Consider the following 17,946-nt stretch of genomic DNA (forward strand, 5'->3'; position numbering starts at 1 on the left):
CTGTGAAACTTGATGCAACTAGTGAAAAATTGGCGGTTAACTTTCTGAAGTATCTGATCATTGATTCAACTTAAAATGTTTAGTGGAGTACCATTTCATTTTGTTCAGTATCTAGTTATATAAGTTATATTACGTTGACTGATGTGAGGTTTTGGGGGTCTTTTCTAATGAATAAGCCAGCAGACCAGGCCTTGCGGTCATAAAACTTTCGAGTAAGTTTTTTGTACTCGTACTTGAAAATCAACCAATCTAAATGCTGGATTTCATGTTTCGAGCAAGATTTTTGTGCTCCGAGAACTGAGCAAAGTTTCATGACTTTAACCCAAGGTGTTTTATAGCTCATTATTTAGTTCTCAAAAAGTTATAGTTTTGAGAATTTGAAACAATTATAAAGTTAAATAGAGGCTCAAATGAACCAGAGTCACTCAGAAATGCAAAAAAAAAACTTGTATCCTATAGTCTGTATATCAGGAATGTATATATCAAAATGGTGCTAAAGAAACTCTCATACATATTATACCAAAAATTGTTGATTACTCTGTCTATTATAATCCTGGTACTTTTGATAACTATTAAAACAAGTCTAAAACATAAATAAAACACAGACCAAAACGTTGATAATTAAATAATGCAGGATTTTACAGTCACATTAAAAAATTCAATGCATCAAATAATGAAGAATTTTTATTATCAACAATTTACAAATAAATAACAATAGTCTATCACTTTTTTCAGCCTACACTTGGCCAATTTTTTCTAAACATTTTGTGGCATCTTTTAGCTTCCCAACAAAATCCTAAAATCAAAAACACTTTAAAATATAAATAAAAAAAGGGATTGTCAAATAAACATTTTAAAATAATTTTTACTATAAGGTACTGCGAGGAAGTTGTTTATACAGACAAAACATAAATGATGATAATGACATCAGCTAACAATTCAGCACAATCTTGATTTAAGGTCTCAGTTACAAAATTGAATTATCCTGTATGGAATATCACTTTCAGAGATCTAGATCATAGGGAATATGTTATAGGGGGGATAATGGCATTACTACAATTCTGGAATGAGACATACCTAATACAACTAATTACCAGGTTTGCACTAACATGAGCCACTTGTGGAGCAGGATCTGCTAACCCTTCATGGGCACCTGAGATCAACACAACTTTTGGTCAGGTTTCTGTTTTTTATCATTTTCTACATTGGAAAATGCCTGTACCAAGTCAGGAATATGACAGTTGTTGTCTATTCTTTTGATGTGATATATCATTTGATTTTGACATTTGATAAGGGACTTTCTATTTTGAATTTTCCTTGGAGTTCACTATTTTTTTTGTGATTTTACTTTTTGCTCAGTCTTTAGTTTTCTATGTTGCCTTTTGTGTGCTATAGTATGTCTCTTGGTCTTTTTTTTTTAGTCATGGCAATTTCAGTTTATTTTCAACTTATATGCCTTTGAACGTTCTGTTTGTATATTTCACCTCTAATTTGTAACAGTTTCAGTAATACATAGTAATGTTACTTTGTGCACATTGAACGATTAAGATAGTTGAGGGGTATAGAAAAAAAATGACAGAATTTTGTAATACTTTGCCAAAATGATAATTTTTCTTTGCTTTTAAAAAAAAATGATAAAAGGTATGGGTCTCCGCGTTATTTTTCAAGGTATGATTTGTTCAAAATTTCTAAAATTTGACTAGATTATTCATGAAAAAACACATTTTTGTGCATATGAAAAGAAATCTATGAGACAGAATTTTGAAATAAAATATGAGAGATAGGTTTTATAATATATTTTGAGGAAAATATAAAATAAAAAATGGTGTCACCTAACTTGTTTTCTTGCTACAAGTAAAACATGAAAATGTTCCTATATGTTTAGTATAATTTTTGTACTAATGGAGTTATCTCCCCTTAAATGGCTTATTTGAAAAATTAATTCTAAAAGCACAAATGTTTGGTATTTGTTAAAACATTTTTGATAATGCAATGAATAAATAAGTTTTCTTTATATAAGTAAACAGTGTAACTAATAAATTGCAACTCTGGCTCCAACTTTGGAGATTTGGGCAAAGAACTAGACCGATTATTTACTGTGATTGTACAATTCAAGATGGCGGAATACCCCTTAAACAGAGTAAAATAACACTTCTGAGATGATGGAATTAAATAAATTAATGAACCCAAAATATACCTGTAATTGCTCTAAAGAGCATGAAAACTGCACTTCTTCCAAATCGGTCTTACCAGGAACCTAGAAAATTCAAATAATTCAATTAAAAACATGGACTTAAAAAATTTAAATAATTCAATTGAAAACTGTCAAATCATTACAAATCAATTTGTACAGTTTTTAAGTCTGTGGTTTTGTTATTCATAACATTTTAAGCCTTGGTACTGTAAATTCAGTTAATTATGGTATGCATTTTATTATCGCAATGTTTGATTAATGGACAAAAATGTGAGATTCATTATTGTGATTTCTAGAAATCTGAAATACAGATATATGTCATGTTTATAACAGATATATGCCGTGTTTATAACAGATATATGTCGTGTTTATATCAGATATATGTCGTGTTTATATCAGATATATGTCGTGTTTATATCAGATATATGTCGTGTTTATATCAGATATATGTCGTGTTTATATCAGATATATGTCATGTTTATATCAGATATCCAAATGTCAATTCTATTTATTGTGATTCTAACCTAGTCACATTATTTGAATTAAGAAAAACCTCACATCAATTTCTAAATTTACAGTAGTGACAAACAAATAGGAGATACTATATGAAACTGTTACAAAATATATAACCTTAGCCTGTAATTGTGAAACAAACAAAACATGTGATTTCTAATAAAAGTCTAATAACAAGAACTGTTGCATTCAACTTAGGCTTCTTTAGCTTAAAACCAGGTGCTCCGCAGGGCGCAGCTTTATACGACCGCAGAGGTCGAACCCTGAACAGTTGGGGCAAGTATGGACAAAACATTCAAACGTGATACAGCTCTGAATTTGGATTGTGATCAAATTTTTGACATTACATGGTTTTTTTTTACACAAAACAAATGTCAAGATTTTACAAATCAATTAAAGATTTCTTCTTCAAACTTTTTAAATCTAAAATTAAATAGTTGATCATGACACAGCATAGGTTTCTGACACAGAACGAATGTGGTCTAATGAACTTAAAAGTTTTTTTATGCCTTTGAGCAATTCACTATGCTGTTGAATATTAATCCTCTCGAAAAAATGTTTGAAGAAATTTTCTTTTTATTTATGAAATCTGAAATGAGAAAAATTTAAACCCCCCCCCTTTTTTCACATCCCCGTTTCCCTTTTTCCAAAACTGATATCAATTCAAATTTCTAATGGAGTTTGCAACAATAACTACTCTTTTAAATACATCATAAAATATTAAATGTAAAATAAAGTGCTTGTTATCACTGAATGGTAAAGATTGGTTGGTAGTAAAAGTGAATATACCTTGTTTATTGTATAAAACAATAAAAAAAACTTCATCAGCAACATTTTATATTGGCAAATTTCCAATGAAGTTATTTACATAAAGTTATTGGCAAATAAAAATAGAAAATGACATCATAGTCATGTCTGACAAATGTCCAACATACATTATCTAAAAACATTTTAGATAAGATAAGGAAAAAAAGCTTCATCAGCAACATTTTATATTGGCAAATTTCCAATGAAGTTATTTACATAAAGTTATTGGCAAATAAAAATAGAAAATGACATCATAGTCATGTCTGGCAAATTTCCAACATATATTATCAACTACTATTCTATACAAAGAAAGATAACTCCAATTGAAAATTAACTGCTATTGCACAATATTGTGCAATTAGATATTTCTTGCTATTGTGCAATACTGTGCAATTGAAAATTTCTTGCTATTGCACAATACTTGATATGGAATCCTGATTTGGACCAACTTGAAAACTGGGTCCATAATCAAAAATCAAAGTACATATTTAGATAAAGCATATCAAATAAGCCCAAGAATTTAATTTTTGTTAAAATCAAACTTAGTTTAATTTTGGACCCTTTGGACCTTAATGTAGACCAATTTGAAAACTGGACCAAAAATTAAGAATCTACATACACAGTTAGATTTGGCATATCAAAGAACCCATTTATTCAATTTTTGATGAAATCAAACAAAGTTTAATTTTGGACCCCCATTTGGACCAACTTGAAAACTAGGCCAATAATTAAAAATCTAAGTACATTTTTAAATTCAGCAAATCAAAGAACCCTAAGGATTCAATTTTTGTTAAAATCAAACTAAGTTTAATTTTGGACCCTTTGGACCTTAATGTAGACCAATTTGAAAACGGGACCAAAAATTAAGAATCTACATACATAGTTAGATTCGGCATATCAAAGAACCCCAATTATTCAATTTTTGATGAAATCACACAAAGTTCAATTTTGGACCCTTTGGGCCCCTTATTCCTAAACTGTTAGGACCAAAACTCCCAAAATCAAACCCAACCTTCCTTTTAAGGTCATAAACCATGTGTTTAAATTTCATAGATTTCTATTTACTTATACTAAAGTTATGGTGCAAAAACCAAAAATAATGCTTATTTGGGCCCCTTTTTGGCCCCTAATTCATAAACTGTTGTGACCTTAACTCCAAAAATCAATCCCAACCTTCCTTTTGTGGTCATAAACCTTGTGTTAAAATTTCATTTATTTCTATTTACTTATACTAAAGTTATTGTGCGAAAACCAAGAATAATGCTTATTTTGGGCCCTTTTTTGGCCCTTATTTCCTAAACTGTTGGAACCAAAACTCCCAAAATCAATCCCAACCTTCCTTTTGTGGTCATAAACCTTGTGTCAAAATTTCATAGATTTCTATTCACTTAAACTAAAGTTATAGTGCGAAAACCAAGAAAATGCTTATTTGGGCCCTTTTTGGCCCCTAATTCCTAAAATGTTGGGACCAAAACTCCCAAAATCAATCCCAACCTTCCTTTTGTGGTCATAAACCTTGTGTTGAAATTTCATTGATTTCTATTCACTTTTACTAAAGTTAGAGTGCAAAAACTAAAAGTATTCGGACGACGACGACGACGACACCAACGTGATAGCAATATACGACCAAAAAATTAAAATTTTTGCGGTCGTATAAAAATGACTACAAACCTGTACATTAAAGTGTTTGGAATAATATTTCTAATGTTAATGTTATGTTTCTGTTTTTATACAAATCTACAAAAGTCATGGAGAAAACATGTTTCCCCCACACACAAAACTGATAATTATGAAAACTTTTTTTTGTTATGTAGAGATGAATAACAGACATCTAGAGAAACAGAAATTCTGAATAAGGTTTGAATAATTAAATACTAGAATATCCTTGGATTTTATTTTCTCACTTACATCTTTCTGTTTTTGTCTTCCACCAGTTATTAACTTAACAAAAAATTGCTTTGAATAAAAACATAAACCAGTCACCCTGTTGTAAAATAAAAATTACCTCTGTCTTCAAAGATATAAGATAAACTGGTTCGTTAACTTTTTCCAACTGATTGCTCTGAAACAAATAGAATTCATTTGCAATTTCTGGTACTAAATTAATATACCTTCTCTTTATTTACAACTAATTTAAAATATCATTTAAAAAAATTCTCTTCTTATGAAGTATGAGATTGAACAACCTTGTGAGTCCTTTGTGGGTTGTCAAGGTTATTAAAGATGTATATGACTAAGAACATCTTGTAAATAAATATCAATCCGTATTAATTTCAAAATGATAAACAGTTAGTTTCTTAAACCTCCCAAAAAACTTGTTTATTATATTCTAATATAACACTACACAGCCATGTCATAATTTATGTAAGTACATTACCAATCTAATTAAAATTAAATCCTTTAATTGCTCCTGTTCTAATATGTCGAGCATCAAGTTGATGCGCGACATATCAAAACAGGAGCAATTAAAGGATTTGATGCGCGACATATCAGAACAGGAGCAATTAAAGGATTTGATGCGCGACATATCAGAACAGGAGCAATTAAAGGATTTGATGCGCGACATATCAGAACAGGAGCAATTAAAGGATTTGATGTGCGACATATCAGAACAGGAGCAATTAAAGGATTTAATTTTAATTAGATTGGTACATTACAAAGGACCAATTATTCAGCTTCTGCTCAATTCCAACAAGCCATTTCAGGCTGCACTTGGACATATTTTGAAATGTCTTCTACTTTAAGATAGTTTGTTCTGTTTATACATGTTCATATTTTCCTGAGAGATGAATAAAAGGCATCCACTTGATTTGAATTTTGGTGGATAGTTGTCTCATTGGCAACATACCACATCACCATATTTCTATAAGCTATTACAGGAAAATAGCAATATTTTGGTAACATTTTCACCAGTGTTAACTATAGTTAACTAAATTGAATTAATATTCATTTATAGGAAGGACATAATAACAAACCTTACTTTGATATAATAATCTAATCTCCAGTCAACATCAACTATATGTGGTGGGGAGGTACCAATACTGAAAAAAAAACATTAAAGAAGTTTTTTACTGAAATTAAAAATACATAATGTTCCCGAATGACACCTTCTTTATTAGAAAATGAGATTATAATTTTTTCAATTTTTACATTTTTGGTATGTTTTTGCAAATTTTTTACTTAGGGCTGTTCCATTAATCACACACGCGTACGGGACCAAGTAAAGGCAATTTAAAATCTCCACTATGGATCATTTTGTATAATGAAAAAATAGAAAATCTAAAAAAAAAATCTATGATGTTATACATATTATAATTTATACATCAGGTAGAATGATGACAGACTTATCATGTTATTTAGGCTTTTCTGCATATCTGGTTAGGCAACAAACTTATCGTGTTTTGATTCAAGACAGCATGACACACAATGTGCAATGTCGACGATAAGAAGTCCTTAATGGTTGTGTTTATATTATTACTCAGAAAACAACCTGATAGGTCTGTTACCAATCTACAACGTGTTATAAAATGGTTGCCAAATTTACACAATGCCTTTTCTTGAGTGCAATGTATGTTTTAATGGAACACTCCTTGTTTTTCATTATAGGAATTTTATGTAATGTTTCTTATCAATAACAAAACTCCCAACATAGCATATAAATTTCGAAAATAAAAACTCAACTCAGAATCATGCAATTACATTATTTTCTATTGTCAAACTAAGTTGTCTATATATCTCTGCTGTTAACTATACACAATAAGTACTTACTTGCCTAATAAAATCTGTATAAATAGCTTCTTCTCCTATAAATAAAGAGGTCAATCATTATAAAAACAGAATAAAACTATTTAAAGAACTCTTAATCCTATCTATCTATCTACAATGTAGCAATTATGTCCTATTTTCAAATATACATGTATATATTGTACCAAACATAAATAAATATTACTTCCCAGAACGAAATTGTTTGGCTTTTAAATGCTGTATCAAACTTAAAATTGCAGTACAAAATAAATAAACAATAGAATGTTGCTCACTATGGATGCAGTCATGTGTACAATTTACTTTCTTGAATTTAACTTGAGCCTAATTAAATTACTGGCCATTGCAATATTTAGTTCAAGATACCTCACTTTATTGTGATCTTATGGACTGTTAAATATTCAGTAATTCAAATATTTTGTAAAGTTGGTACATATATTAACTGGAAGAAGCCATACTGAAATATATTTTATAATTCTTAATTGAACTTAGAATTCTAGTACAAATTTAATGCAAGTACAGGAGATTAAGATTGGAATAGAAAATTTATAACTTCTCGTTAAATTTTCAAGCTCAAACATATAGTGTGGTTAATTTAAGAAATAATTGATGCAAGCTATACTTTATTGTAGTTTTAACATGGGTAGGCATTATATTCGTGATTATTTTTGCCAGAGTGATAGTGCCTACCCATAATTCTGCAGTAGTCAATATATGCATGTGCAAACAAATTTTATTGGATTTAGAGCATGGGTTTATTCACAAAGAGAAAGAAGCCCGTCATATTAGAATTAATTACACAACCAACCTGGTAAAGTTGTAATAAAATATCTATCCTGTCCTGTGTAAATTTACATTCTTCTAATATTGCGCTGGAAAATAAAATAAAGTATTGGTTAGACATACATGACATACCAAAGTGTGTTTCAACTGAAAAAAGTCATTATCAAGTACCAGGTTCCACTTAAGAATCTCCTTAAAGCTAAAGATACACTGTCTATATATATATATATATATATATATAGCTATGAAAGGAATATCTCTCAATAATGTTACAGTGTCTTCCTTTCAAGCAGCAAACTCTTCAAGAAGTAAGTTTTGGAATTGATGAATATAAATACAATTTGTATTTGTACAAAAGACATGACAGTCTATTCAAGTTTAATCAGTACAAGGGTTAAAATTAACCGTACATTGGACAAAAAAACATATTAGACTCCATTCATCTGAGCAGTTTTTAACTTAATGTTAAAATATTGTATTTAAAAAGTTACAAAATATAAAATACTACCAGTAACTGGTATGCATGTATGGGAAACAAATATCTTATAAATGTCTAAAGAATGTTATATAATAGGTGCATAAGGAATTTAAGCATTTTAGGCCACACTTAAAAATATTTTGGTTTGCCCAAACCCTACCCAAAGGTATAGTCAGTGGGTTAGTGGGTAGGCATTTTTTTTCTTTTTTAAATTGACAAAGAGAAATTTGAGTGTCAGATGTTTTTTAGTCATGTCTGATTAAAAAAAAAATCTTTTTCAAATCAAGGCATTAAAAGATTTTCAGTAGGCAGCTATTTTCTGGTTAGGTAGGGTTAGGGCAAACATACATATTCTTTTTTATGGTCTTACTCTGACAAGCATTTGAGTTCATTGTACCAGTGGGTAAAACAATTTATTAATTTGTTTTGATAAAAAGATTTCCCCCATACATTAATGATTTTAAGAACCTTAGTGTTGCTGTCTCTGCATCAAATTTTGCTGCTTCTAATAACAATGTCAGTACACCTGAATACGCTTCTTTCAGAATGGATTTGTCCAATTTGTTGAACACTTTATCATCTGCAAAAAAATTAACAACAAATTTACATGCACTACTTTTGTAATTTAAATCAAAAACGCTTTTCACACACTATACAATACATGTACATGTAGATTATGATCATGATGATTGGGTTATAATCACAGGCACTTGTTTCTATCTATACGAAGGTCGACTATCCATCTTCTATTTATATGGATAGTCAACCTTCGTTAGGATAAAAACATGTGCCTGTAGATATACTATAATAAAAATATAATTTGTTCATGGGTTTATGGAATATTTACATCTAAATTTTTAACTATTATGCTGCATGTACCTTAACATGTACATGGAAAACTAGGGATCATGGATATTAGTTATCATTCCAATATAAAAAAAAATATGGTGTTGTGGCAAGATTGTCATTGAGACAACAATACAGCAAACTTTAAACAGTGTTCTTCCCAGGCCGTTTTAGCGTTGCGCTTTTCAGTGCTATCACAATTTCCCGCTGTTCTATTGCACTGACCGCAGTGCTATCCAACGCAAGCGGGTCGCTATATTTTTTTCGTATCTTTTTCAAATTTCCCGCTTATTTCACACTTCGGATTACATGATCGACTGGTTTACTATTTCTGAATGAATTATTTCCGTTAAGTAACTCCGCGGAACCAGTCTAATAAATTTTACAAAATGGCGACTTTGAAAGATGATTTCAACATTGACATCTATTTTTTTTAATTAAAAGAATATATAGAGGCATATATGAATGAAATGAGATGAAATAAATTGACCGCATTTCCCGACGACACTCAAAAATTTCAAGTGTTATTCGGTCATTTGAGGTACCGGCTTACATAAATAAATGAAGTGGATGTAAGCCGGTACCTCAAATGACCGAATAACACTTGAAATTTTAATATTAACACATATTGGTGACGTCTTAAGTTCCAAGGGTCCGGAAACGGTCATATATGCCAGTCTTGACCTAAACTGAAAGTATTTTGTCCTAAATGAGTAATTGGGATTTAGGACAAATTTTATTTTTTTACAGAAATAATTTCGGTCATTCAATGTCATTTCGTTGAGATCGAGTTTCTAACATTGTCTAAATCGCCATTTTGAACTTATTTTTTGTTTGTTATCCTTTTCCTGTAATAAAACTGCCACTCAGGTAAAGTGTTATAATCCTGAGGGCCCTCCTAATAACTATAGTAATGCCTCTGGGAAATATTGGCTAATGATCGCTAATCTCTTTACCTGTGTTTTTAATTAATTTTTTATTGATCACGAGCTCAGAACTAATATTTTAAAGAAATTAAAAGTTCATAACAACTGTCTGCATTATTTAATTACTTTTCTCAGCTTAGACAATTGTCAATTCTGATTTAAAATTAAATTAAAATTAAATTAATTTACGTAGAACAAAATATTGTTTCACTACAAACACACATGCTTTGTTTACTAATACGCATGCTTGAAATTCTATTCCGCAAATTAGACACTAAATCGTAAATTAAAAATGATTTCATGCTAAATTAAACAAGTCCAACTATTATAATTAATATTCAAACACTATTAAAGGTAAAACAGTTAAAAAGCCGACGATTTCCTGTGAATTTGATAAACAAAACTAATCCCGGAAATGAGTCCGGAATTGGTCGTCTTACTATTGTCGTAAAACATCCGGTTATAATTTTGGCTTCAAAATCGAAAGAAACGTAAGCGAAGTTTGAGAAATTTATCGTTTTGAGTCATTAAAATCATTTTATTTTTAAACTGTTGCCTTCCTTTTATTGCTCAAGATCGATTTTAAGGGAAATGGTAGGGAAATTTCTGAAGTAAATGCGATGCAACAGTTAAAAACAAGTTCGTTAATGCTACGAGTATGACTGTATGAGCATACACACAATCTTTGTTTGAAAAAGGGCACCAACTTTTAAGTTATCCCAAAATGACCGAAATTAGGTGAAAAAATTTCCGGATCCTTGGTCTTAACATTTATTATTAAATAATATTATATTTTAAGTGAACATTTACAATGTATTTATAACTTGAAAATGATTTACACAAAGCAGGTTAGTTCATACAGAGTGTTATAAATATGCCCATTGTGATTTCCTTAGTTGCCATGTTGGATGTACACACAATATTTATAACGATCTTTATGAACTTACCGGCTTTCTATATATCATTTTTAAGTTATAAAATACATTTATAATATAATATTATTTTTAAAATAATCAATGTTTAATAGTCACCAATATGTGCTGGTCCGAGACCACAATTGTCGTCCCTTGATTTTCGTTGTGCACAAATACATGGATAGTCCCTAGTGTTGACAGTAGGTTACTTGCCATTAATTTTTATACCCCTTCAAAATTTAATTCTCCATGTTTAATGCCTCAAATTTCAAGTAAGGGGGTGAAATCACACTGTAAAAAAATTATGGGTCCAGAATTTTAAAGGAAAGTAGTGATTTGGCCCAGCTGAAAAAGGTTAAAAATTTTCACTTTGGAAGCTGTCAAAAGATTTCAAGACGCCCTAAACATAAAATTGTCCATATTTTGAGTTAGAGCCGATGAAGTTTTCTATAATTTTGTTATAATTTGTCCCAACAGTGGTAAAACACACTGTAAAAATTTGATTGAGAAAGCGCAGGTGGGATTTTTTTAATTTTCATTAAAAATGTTCTAAAAGAAATGCACTACGAAATAATTGTGGTCTAGGACCTGCTAATATTAAAATTTCAAGAGTTATTCCGCCATTACAAGTGTTATTCAGTTAATAACAGTGTTATTGGGTCATTCGTGTTACCCCATGTAAGCAATTGTTATCAACCATATACAGTACACACTGGGACAATTCTGAAAAATAATCAGCATCTTGTATGCCTGGCATTAAATGCTGGGCTTTTATTGGGGGTCATAAATCACTGGCTGATGGTCAGACTACCTGCTGGGATAATTAAAGGTGATCAGCCAGGTGTTTTAAATCCTTTTACAGGTAGAAAGTTTCATGTCTTGATTACATAATATTTAGCTGTACAGGTAAATTTACCGGCGTTTTACGTTTCCGCAAATTGGCCCTACTTTTCCGGAAAAAAAAAAGATGACGTATCCGGAAAAAAAAGTTTACGTTTCCGCAAATAAATATCTTACTTTTACTTTTAACATGCAAGAAAATTTCATCATTAAAATGTATGAAAACATATGTACAAAAGTGAACATTAATCAGAAATATCTTGAGTTCATAAGTCAGTTCTGGCAGAATATTTGTAGCCAACACGTCGCACTGTGTACAAAGTCCACAGTAGTACTAGTACATTCACCTTTTACAAGTCCATCTTCTCCTTTTCATATTTCCGAACAGATGTTTTTACAGTTAGAGTTATCATCTTTATGTAAGATGTAGTTTGCAGTTTCAATAACACGACAAAAACAAAAATGTTAGGATGGCTGACGAAAAACTGCTCGTTCAGGTGGACATGAAAAGACTCGGCATCATTCCTTGTTCTCTTTTCCTCGGTGTCAGGAGGTGATGCCCAAATGGTTGATGGATATCTCAAATTGCAAGCCAAAGTTTAACTTATCCTTACCAGAGTCAACTAGTTATATCTAGTATATTGTAGATATAAGATCAGAACATTTTCTTTATTAAAAAAATAAAATAGATAATTTATCTAATATACATGTATATTCAAATATTTATAATTTACCAGGTAAAATTCCAGAAAAGTAACAAATACATATTGTGGAAACGTATACTTTTAAATTTGCGGAAACGTAGTATTGGGAATATGAAAAATTAGCGGAAATGCAATTTGCCCAAATTTACTTGTGTTGTCCTTGCAGAATTAAGAATTAAGAAAAAATATAACTTCTGTTATGCTTTTCTGTTATTTTGTCTGGCATTATTTAGTCTTGTTTTTTATGTTTTACCAGTAAATAAAATATTTGTTGTATTATTTTTTTTAATCTTGTATGGCCCGCTTGTCAGATTTTATAGGTTAAAGCTCTTCCTTTTTTCCTTTAGTTTTTGTAGCGTTCATGGTATCATCTAGTCCTGTTTTTGATGTTTCACCAGTAAATAAAATATTATTATATTTATTACATATGTCATTTACAAATATTTCTAGTATAGACATGTATAATATATATAATAGTTTAAATTTATTTTCAGGTGTAACAGCATTGTCTATCTAATAATTTACACATAAAGATAGCTTATAACATTTTATTAGGCACACATTTAACATAAAACAGATAATAAAATAATGCAGTACATTTAAATTTAACAAGTCCAATGTTTGTCACTAAAGAGTTTTCTTCTTCTGTTTTCCTGGAATGGGTCTCCTTAAAGCTTCATTTATCTTGGCCACCACCATCAGCTTCCATGCTTGTTGTTGAGTAACCTCAGGAAAGAAATGGCTGACATACTGGTGTAAGTATTGTAGTCTTACTGTATCAAGAGGGTTTTTGTTGTTTTTTACGTCACCATTATATGAATAAAATTTCCTCAAACATTCAAATGTAAAAAGTTCAGGATAAAACAGTTCAACAATATGTTTTGCAAAATTACCAGGGCCAGAAGATGAGTTAAACTCTCTGAGTAAATCAGTTGCTGCAATCTTATGTGGAGCTGGAATGGATTGAAACTTTGCATTCAAACATACATAATGATGGTATAATTCTTGTAGAAGTAGCAGTAGCAAAGTTTGGTAGTGGAGTTTTTGGTACAGCAGCTGAAGGTGTGTTGAACTGAAGATGTCTTGCATTGGCGGGTTGAAATCTAGTTGGTGTATCTGATACTGAAGATGCCCATGGTCTATTTGGTGTGAATGTTGTTGGCCTATTTGTCAAGTCTTGAACTAATGTGATGAAACGCTCGTTCTGTTTTATTAGCTGGCTCATTGCAAGTTCTTGAGATAACGACCTGTTATTCAGAACTTACACTTGTGTCTTAAGCTCAGTTATCATGGCTAGCATCTGGTTACCAGGATGAGGAAGCTGGTTTTTCTCAGTTGTTTGAGTTGGCTCTGTTGTTATAAGGTATATAGGAAATTTTTTTCTGAGACAAGTGCCTGTGGCTGTTGCTGGGGGCGATAAATGGGTAATAAGTGGAGTTGGAGGCTGCAGGTCAAATGGTAACTGTGGAGATGGAGTTGCTGACTTGAATTCATATGGATCTGCTGCTGGAGGAGCATATTGGGTGATGCCTTCAACCCAGCAAATGATATTTATGTCTGGCTTAGTTGGTTTTTTGGGTTTGGTTGGCGTTTTTCTTTTACATTTTCTGGTAGGTGGTGGAGGAACATCTGGAGAAAAGTAGCTTGATGTAGGGCTCTCAGGTGAAGTCAAGACAGGAGGTGTGTCTTAAGGTTTTTCTGTGTAGTTTTTCAGCTCTTTTCTCATCTCCAGCCATTCTCCAGTGTTCAATATCTTGGCGTAGTCTGCTTGTGTAGATGTGTCTCCCTAAGGACCCAAAACATCGCTCCAAGCTTGCCAAAAATTTCATGATTGACAATGACATTAAGTGGTGGGACTGCTGGCCTTTCGAATCTTCCGATATCAACCCAATTGAAATGGTATGGAATATGCTGAAATGCAGACTTGCTAAAAAAAACTTAAAACTAAAGATGACCTTCAGACAGCTCTACAAGAGTTTTGGACCAGCGACCTTACTATTGAGTACTGCAACCGCTTTATTGACCATTTATACAAAGTTGTCCCAGTAGTAATAGCATTAGAAGGACGTGCAACAGCCGATGTATCTCAAAAAATATTTCCAGAAAGGTCTTATGGTAAATCGATTCGATATTTCAAAACCAAGTTAGATGACCACAGTTTCACCAGGAAGATCGAACACCTCCTACAGTACTGAGAAAACCAAGTCAAGAACACCGAGAGATGCAGCAGAAAATATTTCATAACAGTCTTTTTCAAGGCTACCAAAATCATTCAAAAAGATATCTTTAATTTGTTGTACACTCAAAGGGGGGGGGGAGGCTTCAAAGAGTTTTACTAATTATACCCATTGCCTTATCAAATAATGACCCTATACTGTTTGTGACTGATTTCTGAAACGTATATATTTTTTTCATCCTACATGTTCTTGTTCTTCAAGTATAAAAGAAAATATCGAAATTTAATGTAAACACGTATTTACACTATACAGTAAGTTTTAAATTATAATTGAGATAATTTGCTGAATTCTATTTTACCGAGAAAAAAATCTCAGAAATATCTTTTTTTTTTGCTGCATACTATTTTACCGAGAAAAAAATCTCAAATTATTTATTTTTTTTATCATTAATTATCAAGCCAGTTGAATATGAGGTTGGTTTTTTTTTTACAAAGAATACACTGGACATAGTTACATGTTAGGCTAATAATTTCTTTTATAATTTTATCCATGAAAGTGAACAGGAAAACCCCAAGTTTTAAACACATGTACACACATAATATTATAGTGTCAACCTTGACCCCCGCTTTCACCAGCAATTTATTTAAATGTTCAATCAGGTTCTCTTCCCATTCAAATATTTTATTACAATAAAAATAACCATTGTATCTTAAAAACGAAAAACTAGTTGTCAAAAATCTACATTTCATCAGATGTTTCATTCGTGTATTTCTTATTACAGTAGTATTTCACGTTTTGAGAATATATAACATTACGTTTTCAAATATGAAAACGGACAGGAAACTAACGTTTTTAAATTGATAACTGATCTACGAAATTGCTAGAACATATAACTCACGACGAAATGTAGAAGTAATGGGAAAAGAAGGAAATGGAAAAGATATTTGAATTTATATTCATAAAAAAAGATTGATAAGAAAACAATAATTGCATAGAGTGTTTCTTCCTCGGGCAGACCTGAAAAAAAAAACACATTTCTTTTATTGGTATATTAAATAATTTGAACCGAAACAATCTGAAAACCGTTCATGCCTTTTGAATGTCTATTATGTAATTATCGATTTTACCTGTAACATTATCATAACTAATTACATATATTAAGTAGCATGTGCGACCGACCATGCATGCTTGGCTGATTTTATTGCACTTGTTATCAGCTGATGATTTGATTGACAACAGGTAATCTAATCATCGACATTAATAGGTCGCTGATGCTGGGCCTTTTTAAAACCTGCGACATTTTTCAGACCATGTCACGGAATGTACTGTAGCCTTCAACAATGAGAAAGACCCATACCATTATACATGTTATAGTCGGCTATAAAAGGCCTGATATCATTGGATATGAAAAATGTGAAACAATTCAATTGGGAACATCACTGACCTATTTTATAAAAAAAAAAAAAAGTATATATATGAACATACCTGCCAACTGTCACTATTTGGGGGGGATTTCCCCCATGGAGGCTTCCAAATTTAAATTTTGAAAGAGCAATTTTGTCCATAATTTTAAACTAAACAATTAATTTTACAATGACTTTATGCTTATAAAAGTATGAAGAAGCCAAAAAACAACATTAAAATGTATTTGAAGGCCCATCTTGCACGCAAAACCCCCATAGGCATTTTGAAAAGTTGGCAGGTATGTATGAAAAAAAATAAGCCAACGACATCCTTTCAACACCAGGCTCCTCACTTGGACAGGGACATATAGTCATAGAATGTGGCCAGGTTAAACTAGTTTGCAAGTCAATCTAGGAGAAATATTGTTATATTTCGTCCACTGGGGCAGATGTTACAGAATTTGATCAACACGGAATTAAGGGTATAAAATAGTATGGCATTGGTTATAACAAAGTTTTAGGGGGTACATTTGTACTTCAGGCTGTCAGAACAAAATATGTTGACAATACCGACTCGGCGTTTTCACCTTTTATCGTGTTTCTACTCGATTTATCGAGAACGCCCTCTATTGTTTTTGTGATAAAATGTTGGAAGCAAACATCAGGAATATGGGTCGCCTCTCCTGCTAATGCAACTCCGTCTAAAACTGATTGACAGAGCTCCATACTCCCACTTTTCCTGTTTATTTACCGGCTTATTTTGATTTCCAACACAGAAGAGTTAAATAAAATATGAACAACTCGCCCCTTTTGAAAACTCGTCCTATCAAATACACTAAATAAATTTTAAAATGGAGAAAAATGCTTGGTCTCAGTTCAATATTTTGCTGTACTTCAGGCATATAGCGTGTTTCTATATTACAAATTTGCATGATACAGTTCTCTGAGGTTTGTCAATCTTATTTATAAAAATGAAACCATAATATGTTATAATGATGATTGAGTTGTCTCTCTTTGTTCATCCTGATACATTCTCGTGAAAATCATTATTGCCTTATTAGTATTGAATTAATTCCCCTTCCGATAAAAACGAAGGGGAATTTAGGTTTACACTCTGTCTGTCTGTCATAGTATTTTTAAATTGGTAAATATAGTTATTATATAAGAGCTCGGAACAGTAATATATCTAACATATATGTTCCTGGGATTATTATGTAATTGTTATTTCCCTTGTTTAAAACCAGGGCCGTAAATTACATGGAGGCATGTAGGCAGTTGCCTCATATTGCGGGCTGACCCCAAAACAAAAAAATACGAAAAAAAAAACACGCAGAAAATAAAAAAAAATGGTTAAAATCATGCATTATTTTAATAGCACCGGTTATCAATTTGACCAACAAGGTGATTAATCATAATTGCAGGGTCTGTTCGATATTTAAATCTGGTGAATATCGCTGAACGGTACCCAACTCCTGTGCACACGTAAAAATTTCACGCCAATTTTGTAGCACGGGATTTTCCTGTGTCTCATTCGCGGGCATAATAAAAATCCTGCTGTCTCGCCATATCATAACTGAGGAGCAAATTGCGAGGTTGATT

At 31.5% G+C, this 17,946-nt stretch overlaps 1 protein-coding gene across 1 annotated transcript; it reads right to left on the bottom strand.

Annotated features, from left to right (window-relative positions):
• Nucleotides 1–671: 671 nt before the first annotated feature.
• LOC143065081 (COMM domain-containing protein 3-like) lies at nt 672–17,113 on the bottom strand. The gene is made up of 8 exons (XM_076238424.1): nt 16,935–17,113; nt 9,006–9,117; nt 8,085–8,148; nt 7,283–7,317; nt 6,495–6,555; nt 5,520–5,576; nt 2,198–2,257; nt 672–796 (listed from the first exon to the last, which is right to left on the bottom strand). The coding sequence occupies exons 1-8, from the start codon at nt 17,071–17,073 to the stop codon at nt 737–739; spliced, it is 588 nt and encodes a 195-aa protein (XP_076094539.1). The 5' UTR covers nt 17,074–17,113; the 3' UTR covers nt 672–736.
• Nucleotides 17,114–17,946: the final 833 nt, after the last annotated feature.

Source organism: Mytilus galloprovincialis, chromosome 2 (genome assembly GCF_965363235.1).
Source record: "Mytilus galloprovincialis chromosome 2, xbMytGall1.hap1.1, whole genome shotgun sequence".
NCBI classification, from domain to species: domain Eukaryota; kingdom Metazoa; phylum Mollusca; class Bivalvia; order Mytilida; family Mytilidae; genus Mytilus; species Mytilus galloprovincialis.

Bases quoted from the DNA above. Each gene is read 5' to 3' on its own strand.
- LOC143065081 (XM_076238424.1), bottom strand. From the start codon at position 17,073: ATGGAGCTCTGTCAATCAGTTTTAGACGGAGTTGCATTAGCAGGAGAG. The intron at 9,118-16,934 runs GTGAAAACGCCG...ATTTTTTTGCAG, and splicing joins GAGTAGAAACACGATAAAAG to ATGATAAAGTGTTCAACAAA. The intron at 7,318-8,084 runs GTTGGTTGTGTA...CTTTATTTATAG, and splicing joins TTTTATTACAACTTTACCAG to GAGAAGAAGCTATTTATACA.